Consider the following 13,667-nt stretch of genomic DNA (forward strand, 5'->3'; position numbering starts at 1 on the left):
CCTGGCGAACGTCCCCCGGAATTACGCATTTCAACTTTCTGTTGACTTCATGCGATAAGCCTTGGTGGTTAAAATCATTGCTATTTCATTTGGTGCGGTGATTTCATTCAAGAGAGAGTGTTGTGCCAGTCCTTCTAGTCTTTGTTGATCGTTTCCGCGCAACATGATATCAATCAGCTAATGTACTCGCTGCTTGTTGATCTCTCTGCTATGCGCTTTCACTCCTTGCCACAGACCATGCAACCTGCGATTGGAAATGACTTCCAGAGTCATCTTCAAAATTTCTTCTATCTTTAAAGGCTTCCGGGGCTGTCTGCGACCGTTGAATTATGGACTTCCCTGGCGGCGCAAACACCAACATACATCTTATTGTGAGTTATCGTAATATTTACAGTACATTTCGCGTCCATGCTGACGCGTCATATTAGGATGGATTCTCCAATATTTACTGGAGAATATACACAGAAGAAGCTGGTATCACAAGTAACCCACAGGAGAGCCCCGCCAATGGCTACACTATTCTCAAGCACTTGAGTCGTCTCAAAGATCTAGAGGCTCGGCTGAGAGGCTTGAATTGCCTGGCCTCGTGCCCAAGGCGCCTAGGGCTTTGGGTATTCTCCCCCACTCCCGAGTTCGAAAGCCTGAAACCTTTGTATGTGAGGGGAAGTGACGCAGAGTCAAATAGGATCGTCGTCGGCACAACAACCTTGAAAGGTATGTCTATGAACAGCCCACTGAGTTATTTCAGACCGTATTAATCTTATTACAATAGTCTCTGCATTGGGAAGTGTCTCCTCGCTGGATTTAGTGAAAGGGCTGTCGTCCGACAACCAGAGTCAGCACGGTACCCAACCCACTGGGCAGCCACGGCCACATCAGGGCCAACCGTCACCTCGGCGTCAAGATGGTTATAGCAGCTCAGCGGCCATTTATGCCTCTTTTATATCTGCTGTCACTGGTTCAATCGGCCTCCAGTTGATTCGACGTCATGCTGCTCTACCCCTCGGATCACGCACCCTTTTCACTGCCGTCGAAAAGTCGGGATACGAAAGTCCCCATATCAACAATGACAACATTCTCTCCACTTCTTGCTTGACTACACTCAACATTCAGTTAACTATGAGTGGAACAATAACTGTTTCCGCCCAGACTATATCCCAAGCGGGTATATCACGACTGTGCAGTCCACACGAGGACATTTCCGAAAGAATCGACGTGCAGCCTGGAATCGATCTTTGGCTATGCCCGAACGGGACTATCGCTAAGCTTGTCACGGCGAATATTGACTCATCAATCGTTTCGTCTCTAAGCTACCCTGCCCCTGAGAATCTGTCTGCCAAAAGAATACAGTGGAAATTGGATGTTGTGCAGTGGCTGCGGAATTTTGGGTTGCATGTTGGCTCAATTGATGAAGAACCTTGGGTTGAAGTGGAAGTTTGGGAACCATTTTTCGCGAGGCTTGCTGGAGAGGCATGGCGACAGAGTGATGATAGTCAATCTGCACTGCCGCTGAAACGCATGCTATGGCCAGCGAGATTTTGCTTCAGAAGGGCTAGCTCATCAAATTTCTCTTCTGGGACTCAAGCTTCCCTTCTCGATGAACCCCTAGATTTTGCAGAGCGATGGTCCACAATGGCGAGCTCTCTCAAGCTAGATGATATTTCCCATACCGCTCAAAACACTCCTATCACCCAAGACCCACAACCAAAAGACCAAGAAATGCCGTCGCCACTCAAACCTGAACCTCTGGAAAGCATAGAGAGTTTATCCCGAATTGCGCAATATCCCGATTTGCAAAGCACGAATCTTGTTTATCCAACTCCCCCAGATGGAACTGCAGCAGTCGGATTGAGCAATCCGAACCCTTCTGAGGCTTTTGCTGATGATTCTGACTTCGGGCTACCCCATACAACGCAGCGAAATTCAAGAAGAAACGCACCAGGATCTGATATATCACCCGTTCAGAATAGTGGTGTTGGAGTTGGCACTGGCCGATATGATGCAAGCGACGAAGAAGATCTCTTTGGGGAAATGAACGAAAGAGATTTCGGGTCGAAAGGTATCACCGACGCGGATTTCAGCTTTTTTGATGACCCTGATTTCGATGGCATGGAGGGTAACTCTCTTGTAGAGGATGCGGATGAAGCCCTTGAAGCTCCCCATCCTCCAAGCGAACTGGAGGCTGAGGCCATGGTTGATGCAGAGCCCTCTCCCAATCAGCAGCAAGAAATCCCAATTCATGTCGAAACACATGAAGCACACGCCTCTCTGGTATATGACGAAGCCCCGCGGTTATCTGAAGAGCCCATGGCCCCCGAAGAACCAGCTCATTCACCAGTGGATCGCGCAGCTCAAACAATCAGCCCGCCCTTGAGCCCAGTAGAAGTGAAAAAGATATTGTTCCCAGGGCCCGAGGCAGACAATCATCAACAGTCTACAGATAACCGGGGACAAGGGCATTACCATCCAGTGGAATTCGAAAAGAAACTTGGTGATTGGGATCGGAAGTACGGAGCAGCTGGCAAATTCTGGTTCTCCGGTGGTGGCTCGTTGGACACGTTAAACCAGACATCTGCTATACCCACGATCGGCATGCCTCACCGTGGACGGAGCAGCGCCAACGCACCTGGCTCCTCGAAGGAATACAACAAACCCAGTCTATCTCTGACCCAATCAGAAAATGGTTTACGATCAGCCTCGGTGAGCAGTGACGGCAGCGACGACAGTATCGAGATCATGTCGGAGCATGTTCCAACACCGGCAGCCGCGTCCTCAATCCCATCTTTGAAGCGGAAACGAGCTCCTTCGGAATCTGATATAATCTCGATTGCATCCCAAGAGAAGTCATTGCCTGTCACAGAAGCAAGTCCCACATACGCAGCCGAGAACTCTACGTTCCTGGGTAATTTTCTAGCTAATTTTTCCGATTGGACCTTAACCGGTTATTTCTCTGCTTTTCCACCTCAACAACTCCCTGTACTTTTTCGCCGTGAAGGTCAACTTGAAATTGCCCAACTTCTGGTTGACCAAATCACGCAGTCCTCCCTCAAGCATCCACTTGATGGGCAAATTGGACTTTTTGATCTCGAGAGCGAGTCTTTGTCACTACAAGCCCTCGACGACACAACGCTCTTGGGCGAGACCTCGAAAATGGACTTCAAAAGATACACATCACTACAGGATGAATTTGTTGCGAACCAACCGCAGCAGCAACCGCCACAACATCCGCCGCCACCCAAAGAGACCCCGAAAAGCTTCATTTCAAAGTTATCGGCGCCCCACATACGTGTGCGTCGAGGCAAAGAATACTTAGAGGCTCTTCCCCCAGCTGTATCCTTTTGGGAGACGTTTGGTCTTGAGCCTGCTCATGGTCCAAAGAACATATCTGCCTACTGTATTCACCCACAAGCTGCGTCAAAAGCAGCAGATGTGTTCTTGACACGGTTTGGTCTTCTATACCAAAGTTGCAGTCTCGGAACCCATACCAGAGGAGACGATTCTGTGGCATTTGAAGACGGGCTGAGGCCATGGAAATCTGAAACATCTAGTTATGAATCTATGATGCAGGTATTAAAGAGAACATGCGAGCAGCTTGGTACGTGTTTTATCTAGCGGTTACGTATCTTTGACTAACTGTTTTAAAGGCTCTGAGCTCTCACAATCACCAGCGACTGCTGATAACAATGTTGTCTATATCATCAATCCATTTACGCACGCTGCGGCACTAGCAGACATCTGTTCCGCCTTCTGGCACCTTTTCCAGCAATTGGTAGCCGGTTCCGAACGAAGGCAGACTCGAATCTCCAACGAGCTTGTTCTGCAGATAATTCCACTGGAGTTCGTCATGTCGAGCGAAACGATGGTTGTACCTCCTGAGACGGATTATTTGAATTTGGCTCTAGAAGTCTACAGTCGATGTCGCCCAAATGATGCGGATATGAGCCCCCTGCTCTGCGCACCACCAATTCTTCTGGCTGATGCTCTTCCGAGGGCTATTAGTTTCCGACTTGCCCCCGAAAGATCCTCGCCGCTTCAAGATGGGCGAAGTCTTCATATTGCCTACTCGAAAAGTCTTGATCAACGCTGGATATCGGTGGCATGGTCTGATTTGTCAGGTTCTATACAAAGAACCATGTCTTACTGCCTGCGGTATCGCCAGTCGAGTGGTGCGAGACCGGTTTCCGAGGTAAGGAATGAAATCTGGGCTACGACGAAACACATTATGGATAAATTCCAAGCACGATGGAAAGTGCAGCTGGTGACCACCGAGCCTATAGAAACCGATGAGGTTGAAGGTATTGCTTATTGTTTTCCCTGATATCGAGGGTAAATCGCTAACACATTCACAGCATGGGCTAGTCTTGCAGACCAGCACAATAAGTTACGACCTGGGTCGTTGGAATTGACCATCCTTGCTGTCAACACCGTCCCCGACTTGATTCTTGAGCCACCAGTTCCCCCCATATCAATGGCTATGCTGAACATACTGTCTTCATCTACCCCTGTCTCGACTCCTAATCCAAGTGCCAGTGTTGCATCCCCCGAACAATCAGGCAATGCAGCCACACCAACCAGCGCCGGCCCCGCTGCCTACAATGCCCCCACGCCAACGGAAATGTCACTTGAAACAGATTCAGAAGCTATCCTTACTGATATCTGCGACGACTCCTGGCTAGCCATCCTATCCCACCGACTCAACAGCTCTCCACACCTCACCGAATTCCGACCCGCCCTGTCCAGCGGGTATCTCCTTCGCCGCAAAGGCGCTACTGATGGCGACGGCGTGTTTGCAATCTCCGTCAATCTCATCTATTCCCCACGTCCTCCCCCATCCCACGATAATGTCCTGAAAGATACCTTAAGTATGTATCGGGACCTGGGATGTCTTGCCCGGGCCAAGGGCATATGCAGTGTACAAAATAACACACTGCCTTGGCATGTCGCCACGGCTCTTCGCGGACAAGAGCTTTTGAGTTATGTTTTTTGAGCGAGACATCTTGTTACTGGGGCGTTATGGTTTCTTTCTCTATTCGGAATCTCATGTATGCTAAGGCTTTCTCGGTGGTGGGATGTTTTATTACCTACATAGCTTGGGTACATATGTATACCCCCGGAGGCAGTGCAAGTGAATTACCCTTGTTTGTTGTGCATGCTTGTTCAAATCGAGACATCGATGGATAATATATCTTTACCTTGGTTGTCCTTGAAACACTCTTTAGGTATTCACTACTTATACGGCTTTGGAAATATGTGAAAATTAGATCGATGTTTCAAAGCTTTGTCAACTTATGATATTTTCAAACTGTCAATAGGAATATGCAGCAGGAGTTATTTCTCAAAGCAAAAAATGTGCACCAAATGAAGTCATCAAATACACCCAAGAAAGAAAAGGACACAGGAAAAAAGACCTCCAACTCCCCATCCAAAAAGAAACACCCAAAAAAGAAACAAAAAAAAAGAAACAAAAAAAAAGAAAATACACCGAAAGCAACTTATGTACTGATTGCTTTCAATCGCCAACAATCGTACAAAAAAAAAGGCGTATTTCAACGTAAAAGACTCGTAACGCAGCTCGTCATCGTGGCAGATAGTGTTATATGCCCACAAAAAGGGTATCGTGTCGCAGAAAATGTCGTGGTCATGGATGTTTGTGTGTGATCGTATGTATGTGTATGTTTCGAAGAAGAGGCAATCAATGCCTGTAAAAGCGAGACCAAGAGAGCCCGAGGCCAAGGTCCAGGTCAAGGGTGCAGTGTTTATTGCTGCTACCCTGCCTTATCACCCATCCGCACTCTCCGCATCGGCCTCCTTCTTCTTGGAGAAGAACGAGACGTGGTTATTTACCGCCCAGATCGCAAATCCAGCGAGTGCAAGAAGGAGGAAGAGGACGATGATGATAATCGCGATGGTGATGTTTCGCTGAACCATGTTGGGTGGAGACGATCAGCAGATCGTGGTAGAGAGGTAAATGATTCGGTGAGATGTGTAGGGAGCTTCGAGTGTTGTTAAGCCGATAGGAGGATAGGTAAGATCAAAATAAGACGTGGAATTCAAAGTGGTAGGCCGTGTACAGGTGGGCAGCAATGCGTTGGGTGGGATTTGTATACACGGAAGTATACAGCCTCGTCGGGCTGGCTCTTTTTGCAACACACAACTCTCCTTTTTCAAGGAAAGTGGAATTATTATAGATCGTAAGAATGTGAGAAAGCAGAGATAAAGAAGATTGGATTAGCTGGAATGTGAATGGTTTTAAACTGGCCTTTTTTTTTCTCCCAGCCATGTGCTTTTCAGAGGGGCTGGGGAACTCAATGTACTAACCACATATTGTGGCTAGGTACCCAGAATAATTCGTACATTCTGTGTGCATTATACGGAGTAGGGAGGCTAGAAATAATAATGAATTGATTGAAGTACTCTGTTTCAAGGTTGTTAATGGAATATTGTACCTAATACCTGGGAAGTACAAACGGGGGCAATAACTAACGTAATCGGTAAGCGAGCCGGCCATGTAAGCCAGCCGGCCACCCAACCCAAAACGCGTCCATGATTTAGCACTTAGTTAGTTCAACCACCCACTATGCCACCAATTCGCTCCCAATCCTCTAGAAATTCAATAGAGCAAGAGGGTAGGATTCTGTTAGCTATCCAGGCTTTCAAGAATAAAGAAATCTCTTCAATTCGCGAAGTGGCGCGCCGTTTTAATATACCACGTTCAACGCTTCAAGACCGATTACGGGGCCACCAAAATCGCGCGATTTCTCGCGCAAATTCATCTAAATTGACGGAAATCGAGGAGGAATCTCTTGAAAAATGGATTCTTTCTATGGATCTACGTGGAGCTCCCCCCCGTCCTTCTACTGTTCGAGAAATGGCGAATCTTCTTCTCGAAAAACGTGGAACTACCCCGGTTATTTCGGTTGGCGAGAAATAGGTATATAACTTTGTGAAACGGCATCCTCTCCTCTCCTCCCGATTCTCGAGACGCTATAATTATGAGCGTGCGAAATGCGAAGACCCGAAAGTTATTGGAGAGTGGTTTAATCTTGTCCAAAAAACAATTCTTCAATTTGGAATCGATCCCGACGACGTTTATAACTTTGATGAGACGGGTTTTGCGATGGGATTGATCTCTACGGCGAAAGTGATTACGAGGAGTGAATATTACGGTCGGCGCTCGCTTTTACAACCTGGAAATCGTGAATGGGTGACTGCTATCGAATGTATAAATGCTTCGGGTTGGGCCCTCCCTCCGTGTATTATTTTTAAAGGCAAAGTCTTTATTGAATCATGGTTTGACGGCCTCCCGGAAGATTGGCGATTTGAAGTTAGTCCGAACGGTTAGACTTCTGATGAAATTGGACTTCGCTGGCTTAAAAAGCTCTTTATTCCGACGACTTCTTCGCGTACGAAGGGGATATATCGGCTCTTAATACTTGATGGGCATGGAAGCCATTTAACCCCGAAATTCGACGAGATTTGTGAGCAAAATAAGGTTATACCAATCTGTATGCCAGCGCATTCATCTCATCTTTTACAACCTCTTGATATCGGCTGTTTTGCGGTATTAAAACGATCATATAGCCGGATGGTTGAGATGAAGATGCGGAGCGGGATCAATCATATTGATAAACTTGACTTCCTCGAAGCATACCCCCTCGCACGAATTGAAGCTTTTAAATCGGAGACGATTAAAAATAGCTTTAGAGCCGCTGGTTTAATACCATTTGCGCCTGATCGAGTGATCTCAAAGCTAAATATTCGTCTTCGAACCCCTACCCCCCCTCCGAGTAGGGGAAGCGATTGGGACCCGAAAACGCCCTCGAATTACATCCAATTACAAAAGCAAGCTTCGTCAATTAAAGCATTGCTTCGTACAAGATCAAGGAGCCCCCCAAGTCCTCTCAATTCCGCTATAAACCAGGTTTTAAAGGCATGCCAAATCACTATGCAATCCGCCGCATTTCTTGAGAAGGAAGTTGGCGATTTACGCGCCGCCAACGAGAAGCAGAAGCAAAAACGGACTCGGTCTACTAGGACTATCGTCCACGAAGGGGATCTCTCAGTCCAGGAGGTTCGTGAGCTACGTGCAGAGCCATTTGAGACCCAAGTAATGCGTATCAATACCTATCGTGAGCAGGTTTCGCAAGGTTTACAACAATCTGTACGGGCCGGGCGAGCATGTGGAATATGTAGATTGCCAGGGCATAGAAGAGAGACATGTCCAGATAGAGAAACCAGCTAGTTGAATTAATTTAATGGCGTTGTGGTTGAGGTAAATGCATTTAAAATTAATATATTAGGCTGGGTGGCCGGCTGGCTTACATGGCCGGCTCGCTTACCGATTACGTTAGAGAAGGCAAACCTGCCTCAGGCGACAATTGCAGTCACGTGACATATGCCATGTACAAATTGGTTGATACCATTTGAGATTCAGTAACTATATAGTTAACTAATAGTACATGTAACTAGTAATAGAAAAGCATCATTACTAGACTTGCTACAGATGTACATAATAGAATAATTATTTGCATAAAGTGCCGGTTACATTCATAGACTTAGCCCAGAATCTTCAATCCTCCCTTGGTTTTGGCTGGCTTTTTGACACCATCTTGCTTAACTTTTCCACCTGCTCCACCGGCGTTATCCCCCTTCGGACCCTTGCCCTTGCCTTGCTTCTTTCCATGTTTTCCATGCTTGGGGTTCGAAGCTGGGCGAATCTCGGTCATGGCTCGGCGCAATAGGATTGGGTGCGAACCGATGTACTTTCCTTGCATTTCTCGACCCGCTTTGAAATAGTCCTCACTATCACTGAAACTGACAAATCCATAGCCTGCACTCTTCTGGGTTCGCTTCTCTCGGACGACACGCGCTTTCTGGACCGATGGGTAGCGAGAAAATGCCTTCAGCAGAGATTCATCCGTCACTTCGCCTGCGAGGTTACCGATAAAAAGGCGGAAATGTGCGGGGTCCCACTCCAATAGGGTCGAGTCGGTCCATGTCTCACCACCACCAGAACGAATGACTGTCTTTTGTGACTCAGGCTGCGGGACAGGAGTTCCCGGGCCGAAGGCTGGGGTTCCGGCTCCCGTGTTCACGCCTGAACCGGGCTGGTTGCCTTGAGTCTTAGTGGAATCTTCAGCGGGTTTGTTGTATGCGCTCTGCCACTGCGCAATTTGAGCTTCAGTCTCTGCATCAAAGCCGGGGGCGCTGCCGCTCTGTGGGAACCCTGTGTTGGTCTGGTTGGGGGTAGATCCGAAGGGGTTCGCAATGTGTGGAACGGTCGGGCCGTACGTGTTTTCCGCGTATTGAGGTTGTCCATAGTAGGAAGGACCACCCTGGTATGCCTGAGGTTGTTGATAGTGGTTAACGTAGCTGTTTGTGGGGGTTGCGTATCCAGCAGCAGAGACTGGTGGACGCGAGACCGAGTGGGTGTTGGTGCGATGCGGTTGACTGGAGGCTACGGCGCGCGGCTGGAACGCCGTGAAAGCGCTGTAGCCGGTTGGTCGAGATCTACCGCCATGGCTTGCAGGGTTGGCGGTGGGAGGCTGCGCGGCGTTGGAGGATGGAGGTGGGCGGGGCGGAAGAGACGAGGGAGTCTTGTTGAGACCTGGAGGAGGCGGAAGGGACATGATGAATGGGATATCCAGATAAGGAAGAGAGAAAAGCGAGACGCAAGAGACGAGACTGCTAGATGCAAAGTAGCAACCGCAACGTACCTTCAGGGCCTGACTGACGCCGCAGTCATTCGCCAGACGTCACGCTTGAGAGAGGCACCCGAAGGATCAGCACTTGCAAGAGGCGAAAGGTTTGCGCGACTTGCAGATGATCACTATAAGAAGGCTGGGGGTTATGAAACGCGCGTCTCCAAGGACTACGCTGGGTTGGAATTAATGAAAAATGGCAAGAGAGATGACATGGGACTTTTTTTCTTGTCACTGAATGCGCTGGCCAGGCCGTTGGCGGACGGCAGTGTCACATGACTCGATCAAGCTTTTCTGACTCAGATATGACATAAGCACTTTGGGCGCCCTCGTGCTGAGTCATTCCGCTGCCGGCCCTGCTACCCCCACTCTAGTCCCAAAACAGACTAGCTTATACGCAGGCGGGTATGAACTCATCGGCAAGTGATTTCTCCGTCGCAACTCTACCAGAACAGTTCACCGATGCGTGGACAAGGTGGGATTGGGGGGTTTGATTTCGGATGGTTTCGATGAGTTACATGGATATTCGATTGGGTTTCTATTTCATTATTCTCTACTTGATACCTATAATATACATAGGTTAGTTACTATAGTTATAGGATTCTTCAGTTCAAGTTACCCCTCCATGCCCCGCTATCATACACAATGTACTATGTAAAAGCTGCAATGTCAATCACATGTACTCCGTATATATTTTAAAAGGAAAATCCAAAACAGAGGATGCATATACTAGCAACATAAGGAATTGAAAACCGAGTCGGCTTTCCAAATTTACAACAGAACCCGAGTGGGTTGACACCGGACGACTCTGCTCCTGTACCTAATACTTGGCGCTACACCGGAGACAGTAAGAACGGCGTTGGTACATGGTACCCCCCGCCGGTATGTCCCACCAAAGATGACGGAAGAGTTGCTCCGTCAGCCGGTTGGGGCTACTTCTTCTTCTTCCCCTTCCCCTCCTTCTTCATCTTCTTCTCTTCTCTAGATTCACCTTTACTTTTCTCACCCTCATATCTCACATATAATCGTCATGGCTGACCAAGCTGTGTAAGTCTACCTTCTTCCCTCTCTTCACCAATTCCAGGTCACACCTGCATCTTGGAGTAACACCAGAGCGCATGGATCTTCAATGCTACTCACACATCATGTACCAGCTCTATTTGGAAGACCAAATCCCTATAGATGCTTGGGCAAGATGATACCATTGGAGCTATGCTACTGCGAGTCTGTGATCTGTGTTTTTTTGCCCTCGGAAGCTCACGGCTTCCCTTTCTTTTTTGTTCCCATTGTGATTTTTACCCAGTTGTTGACAAGAGACATTGATCGCTGATGATAGCGCCCGTCTCGCCGGCATCAATGTCGGCGCTCCGGCGCACTTTGCTCCTAGTGCTGATTTCGGCCTCATCGGTCTGGCCGTTATGGGCCAGAACCTGATCCTCAACGTTGCTGATCACGGATTCACCGTTTGCGCTTACAACCGTACAACCGCCAAGGTTGACCGTTTCTTGGAGAACGAGGCCAAGGGTAAGCTCTACAGACAATAACAGGTTCCAATCCCCTTTTCGCAAAAATGCTCATTATAAAATAGGCAAGTCCATCGTTGGTGCTCACTCCATCCAGGAGTTCTGCGCCAAGCTCAAGCGCCCCCGTCGTATCATGCTCCTCGTCATGGCCGGAAAGCCCGTCGATGACTTCATCGAGTCCCTTCTGCCTTTCCTCGAGAAGGGTGATATCATCATTGACGGTGGTAACTCCCACTACCCCGACAGCAACCGCCGCACTCAGTACCTCACTGCCAAGGGCATCAGTTTCGTCGGCAGCGGTGTCTCCGGTGGTGAGGAGGGTGCCCGTTACGGACCCTCTCTCATGCCCGGTGGCAACGAGGAGGCCTGGCCCCACATTAAGGACATCTTCCAGAGCATCTCCGCCAAGAGCGACGGTGAGGCCTGCTGCGACTGGGTCGGTGACGAGGGTGCCGGTCACTACGTCAAGATGGTCCACAACGGTATTGAGTACGGTGACATGCAGCTGATCTGCGAGGTAAGGCTACTTTTAAGCAAAACATTCTCGGGAAAACCGCTGACATCATCATTTAGGCCTACGATATCCTCAAGCGCGGTGTCGGTCTCTCCTCCAAGGAGATTGGTGATGTTTTCGCCAAGTGGAACAGCGGTGTTCTTGACTCCTTCCTGATCGAGATCACTCGTGATATCCTCTACTACAACGACAACGATGGCACTCCCCTTGTTGACAAGATCCTCGACAAGGCTGGCCAGAAGGGTACCGGCAAGTGGACCGCCATCAACGCTCTGGACCTCGGCATGCCCGTCACCCTGATCGGCGAGGCTGTCTTCTCTCGCTGCCTCAGTGCTCTCAAGGATGAGCGTGGCCGCGCCAGCAGCATCCTGAGCGGTCCTACTCCTAAGTTCGAGGGCGACAAGCAGGCTTTCGTCGACGACCTTGAGCAGGCCCTGTACGCTTCCAAGATTATCTCCTACGCCCAGGGCTTCATGCTCATCCAGAACGTAAGTTTCTTTTTTTTCTTTCTTGTCAGCCTCATTCATAGTCGTTTTCTAACCCTCGCCCCCAATATAGGCCGCCAAGGAGTACAACTGGAAGCTGAACAAGCCTTCCATTGCCCTCATGTGGCGCGGTGGTTGCATCATCCGCTCCGTCTTCCTTAAGGATATCACCAACGCCTACCGCAACAACCCCGACCTTGAGAACCTGCTCTTCGACGACTTCTTCAACAAGGCCATTAACAACGCCCAGAACGGCTGGCGTAACGTGATCAGCAAGACCGCTCTGTGGGGTATCCCCGCTCCGGCCTTCTCCACTGCTCTCAGCTTCTACGACGGTTACCGCTCCAAGAACCTGCCCGCCAACCTGCTCCAGGCCCAGCGTGACTACTTCGGTGCCCACACTTTCCGCATCAAGCCCGAGAACGCTAGCGAGACCTTCCCCGAGGGCAAGGATATCCACGTTAACTGGACCGGCCGTGGTGGTGACGTGTCGGCCTCGACCTACATCGCATAAGCGTGTTCAGTTGAGGTATGTTAGCAGGGTAAAAAATTTGGATGTTCAATGTATTTAGATGTCTCCATGGAATGCCCATGATCCGTAACGAAGTCACTTGTTTTTCTCTTCTACGTATTTCTTTGCTGTCTATGATTTAAGTGAGCCTCTGCTGGTATGATGGTGAAAGATGATCCATTGCTGTCTAGTCAAAGCTGAGCTATGATGCCCCGGGGTGTTTATTGGGTGACCAAGCCACGTAATGGTAGCATCCCTCTGGCAGTCTTGGCATTCGATATCTGTCAAGCTTCTCGCCCACTGCTTGTCCCAGCAAGGCTTCTGTTGTTGAGGAGTCGGAGGACGTGCTAGCCGAACGATTCGCCATCCACAATTTTTCTTTTTTTTCGTCCTGCAATTGGAGGTGTAGAGTTGGCTCGCGTAATAACAGCATCCAGCGGAGCTTGTGATTTAAGGAACCATAGACATGCCCGTGCCCTATTTGCCTAGTATCCCTGGTCCTTCGTTGTTTCCGTAACTTAGAGTTGGGACAGGCAAATCGGAGGTTGGTATTAGATGCAATACAGCAGTTGGCTGCTGATGTTGCCGGAAGAAGCGATTTTGAGCCTCCAGAGGTTCTTTGAATAAGTAAAAAAGAGAGAAGAAAAAACCGAGGGATGTCCATTTCTGTTGAGATGGTAAAGTTGCATTCATCTCAAGCCATCGAATCCTTGCAATTCAGTGAAACTCTGCTGAGTTGCCATATGAGGTTCAGATGAATGAATATGAGCTGAAAATATTTTCAATGATATGCAGGTCACTTCATTGTGGAAGTGAGAATAACCTCAGATTTGATGCGAGTTCGTAGTCATAGTTCATGTATGTGCGAAGGGCTTATAAAGACCCCAGTCGACTCTAGTCTGCCCTAGAGCCATGTAGATAGAACTTTTTTTG

General features: G+C 48.8%; 5 protein-coding genes across 5 annotated transcripts; 4 read left to right on the forward strand and 1 right to left on the reverse strand.

The window, feature by feature from the left end:
- Positions 1-329: 329 nt before the first annotated feature.
- Positions 330-4,987, forward strand: N7455_001440 (uncharacterized protein; the record flags this gene model as incomplete). Its single annotated transcript, XM_040951559.2, has 5 exons — positions 330-371; positions 429-714; positions 773-3,595; positions 3,645-4,295; positions 4,350-4,987. The coding sequence occupies 5 exons, from the start codon at positions 330-332 to the stop codon at positions 4,985-4,987; spliced, it is 4,440 nt and encodes a 1,479-aa protein (XP_040817693.2).
- A 642-nt stretch (positions 4,988-5,629) lies between these two features.
- On the forward strand, positions 5,630-6,025 carry N7455_001441 (uncharacterized protein; the record flags this gene model as incomplete). The annotated part of the gene is made up of 3 exons (XM_065604002.1): positions 5,630-5,660; positions 5,684-5,964; positions 5,990-6,025. The coding sequence occupies 3 exons, from the start codon at positions 5,630-5,632 to the stop codon at positions 6,023-6,025; spliced, it is 348 nt and encodes a 115-aa protein (XP_065462493.1).
- Positions 6,026-8,555: 2,530 nt separating this feature from the next.
- On the reverse strand, positions 8,556-9,629 carry N7455_001442 (RNP domain protein; the record flags this gene model as incomplete). The annotated part of the gene is made up of 1 exon (XM_040951298.2): positions 8,556-9,629. The coding sequence occupies one exon, from the start codon at positions 9,627-9,629 to the stop codon at positions 8,556-8,558; it is 1,074 nt and encodes a 357-aa protein (XP_040817601.2).
- An 852-nt stretch (positions 9,630-10,481) lies between these two features.
- Positions 10,482-10,686, forward strand: N7455_001443 (uncharacterized protein; the record flags this gene model as incomplete). The annotated part of the gene is given in 2 exon segments (XM_065604003.1): positions 10,482-10,583; positions 10,600-10,686. Coding segments are annotated over 2 exon segments (189 nt in total), but the record flags the coding sequence as incomplete, so codon positions are not given.
- A 45-nt stretch (positions 10,687-10,731) lies between these two features.
- Positions 10,732-12,737, forward strand: N7455_001444 (NADP(+)-dependent, decarboxylating phosphogluconate dehydrogenase; the record flags this gene model as incomplete). Its single annotated transcript, XM_065604004.1, has 5 exons — positions 10,732-10,748; positions 11,089-11,225; positions 11,290-11,741; positions 11,798-12,226; positions 12,297-12,737. 5 exons carry the CDS (start codon positions 10,732-10,734, stop codon positions 12,735-12,737), a joined length of 1,476 nt encoding a protein of 491 aa, XP_065462495.1.
- Positions 12,738-13,667: the final 930 nt, after the last annotated feature.

This window comes from Penicillium solitum (genome assembly GCF_028829755.1).
Source record: "Penicillium solitum strain IBT 25940 chromosome Unknown utg000001l_segment0_segment0, whole genome shotgun sequence".
NCBI classification, from domain to species: Eukaryota; Fungi; Ascomycota; class Eurotiomycetes; order Eurotiales; family Aspergillaceae; genus Penicillium; species Penicillium solitum.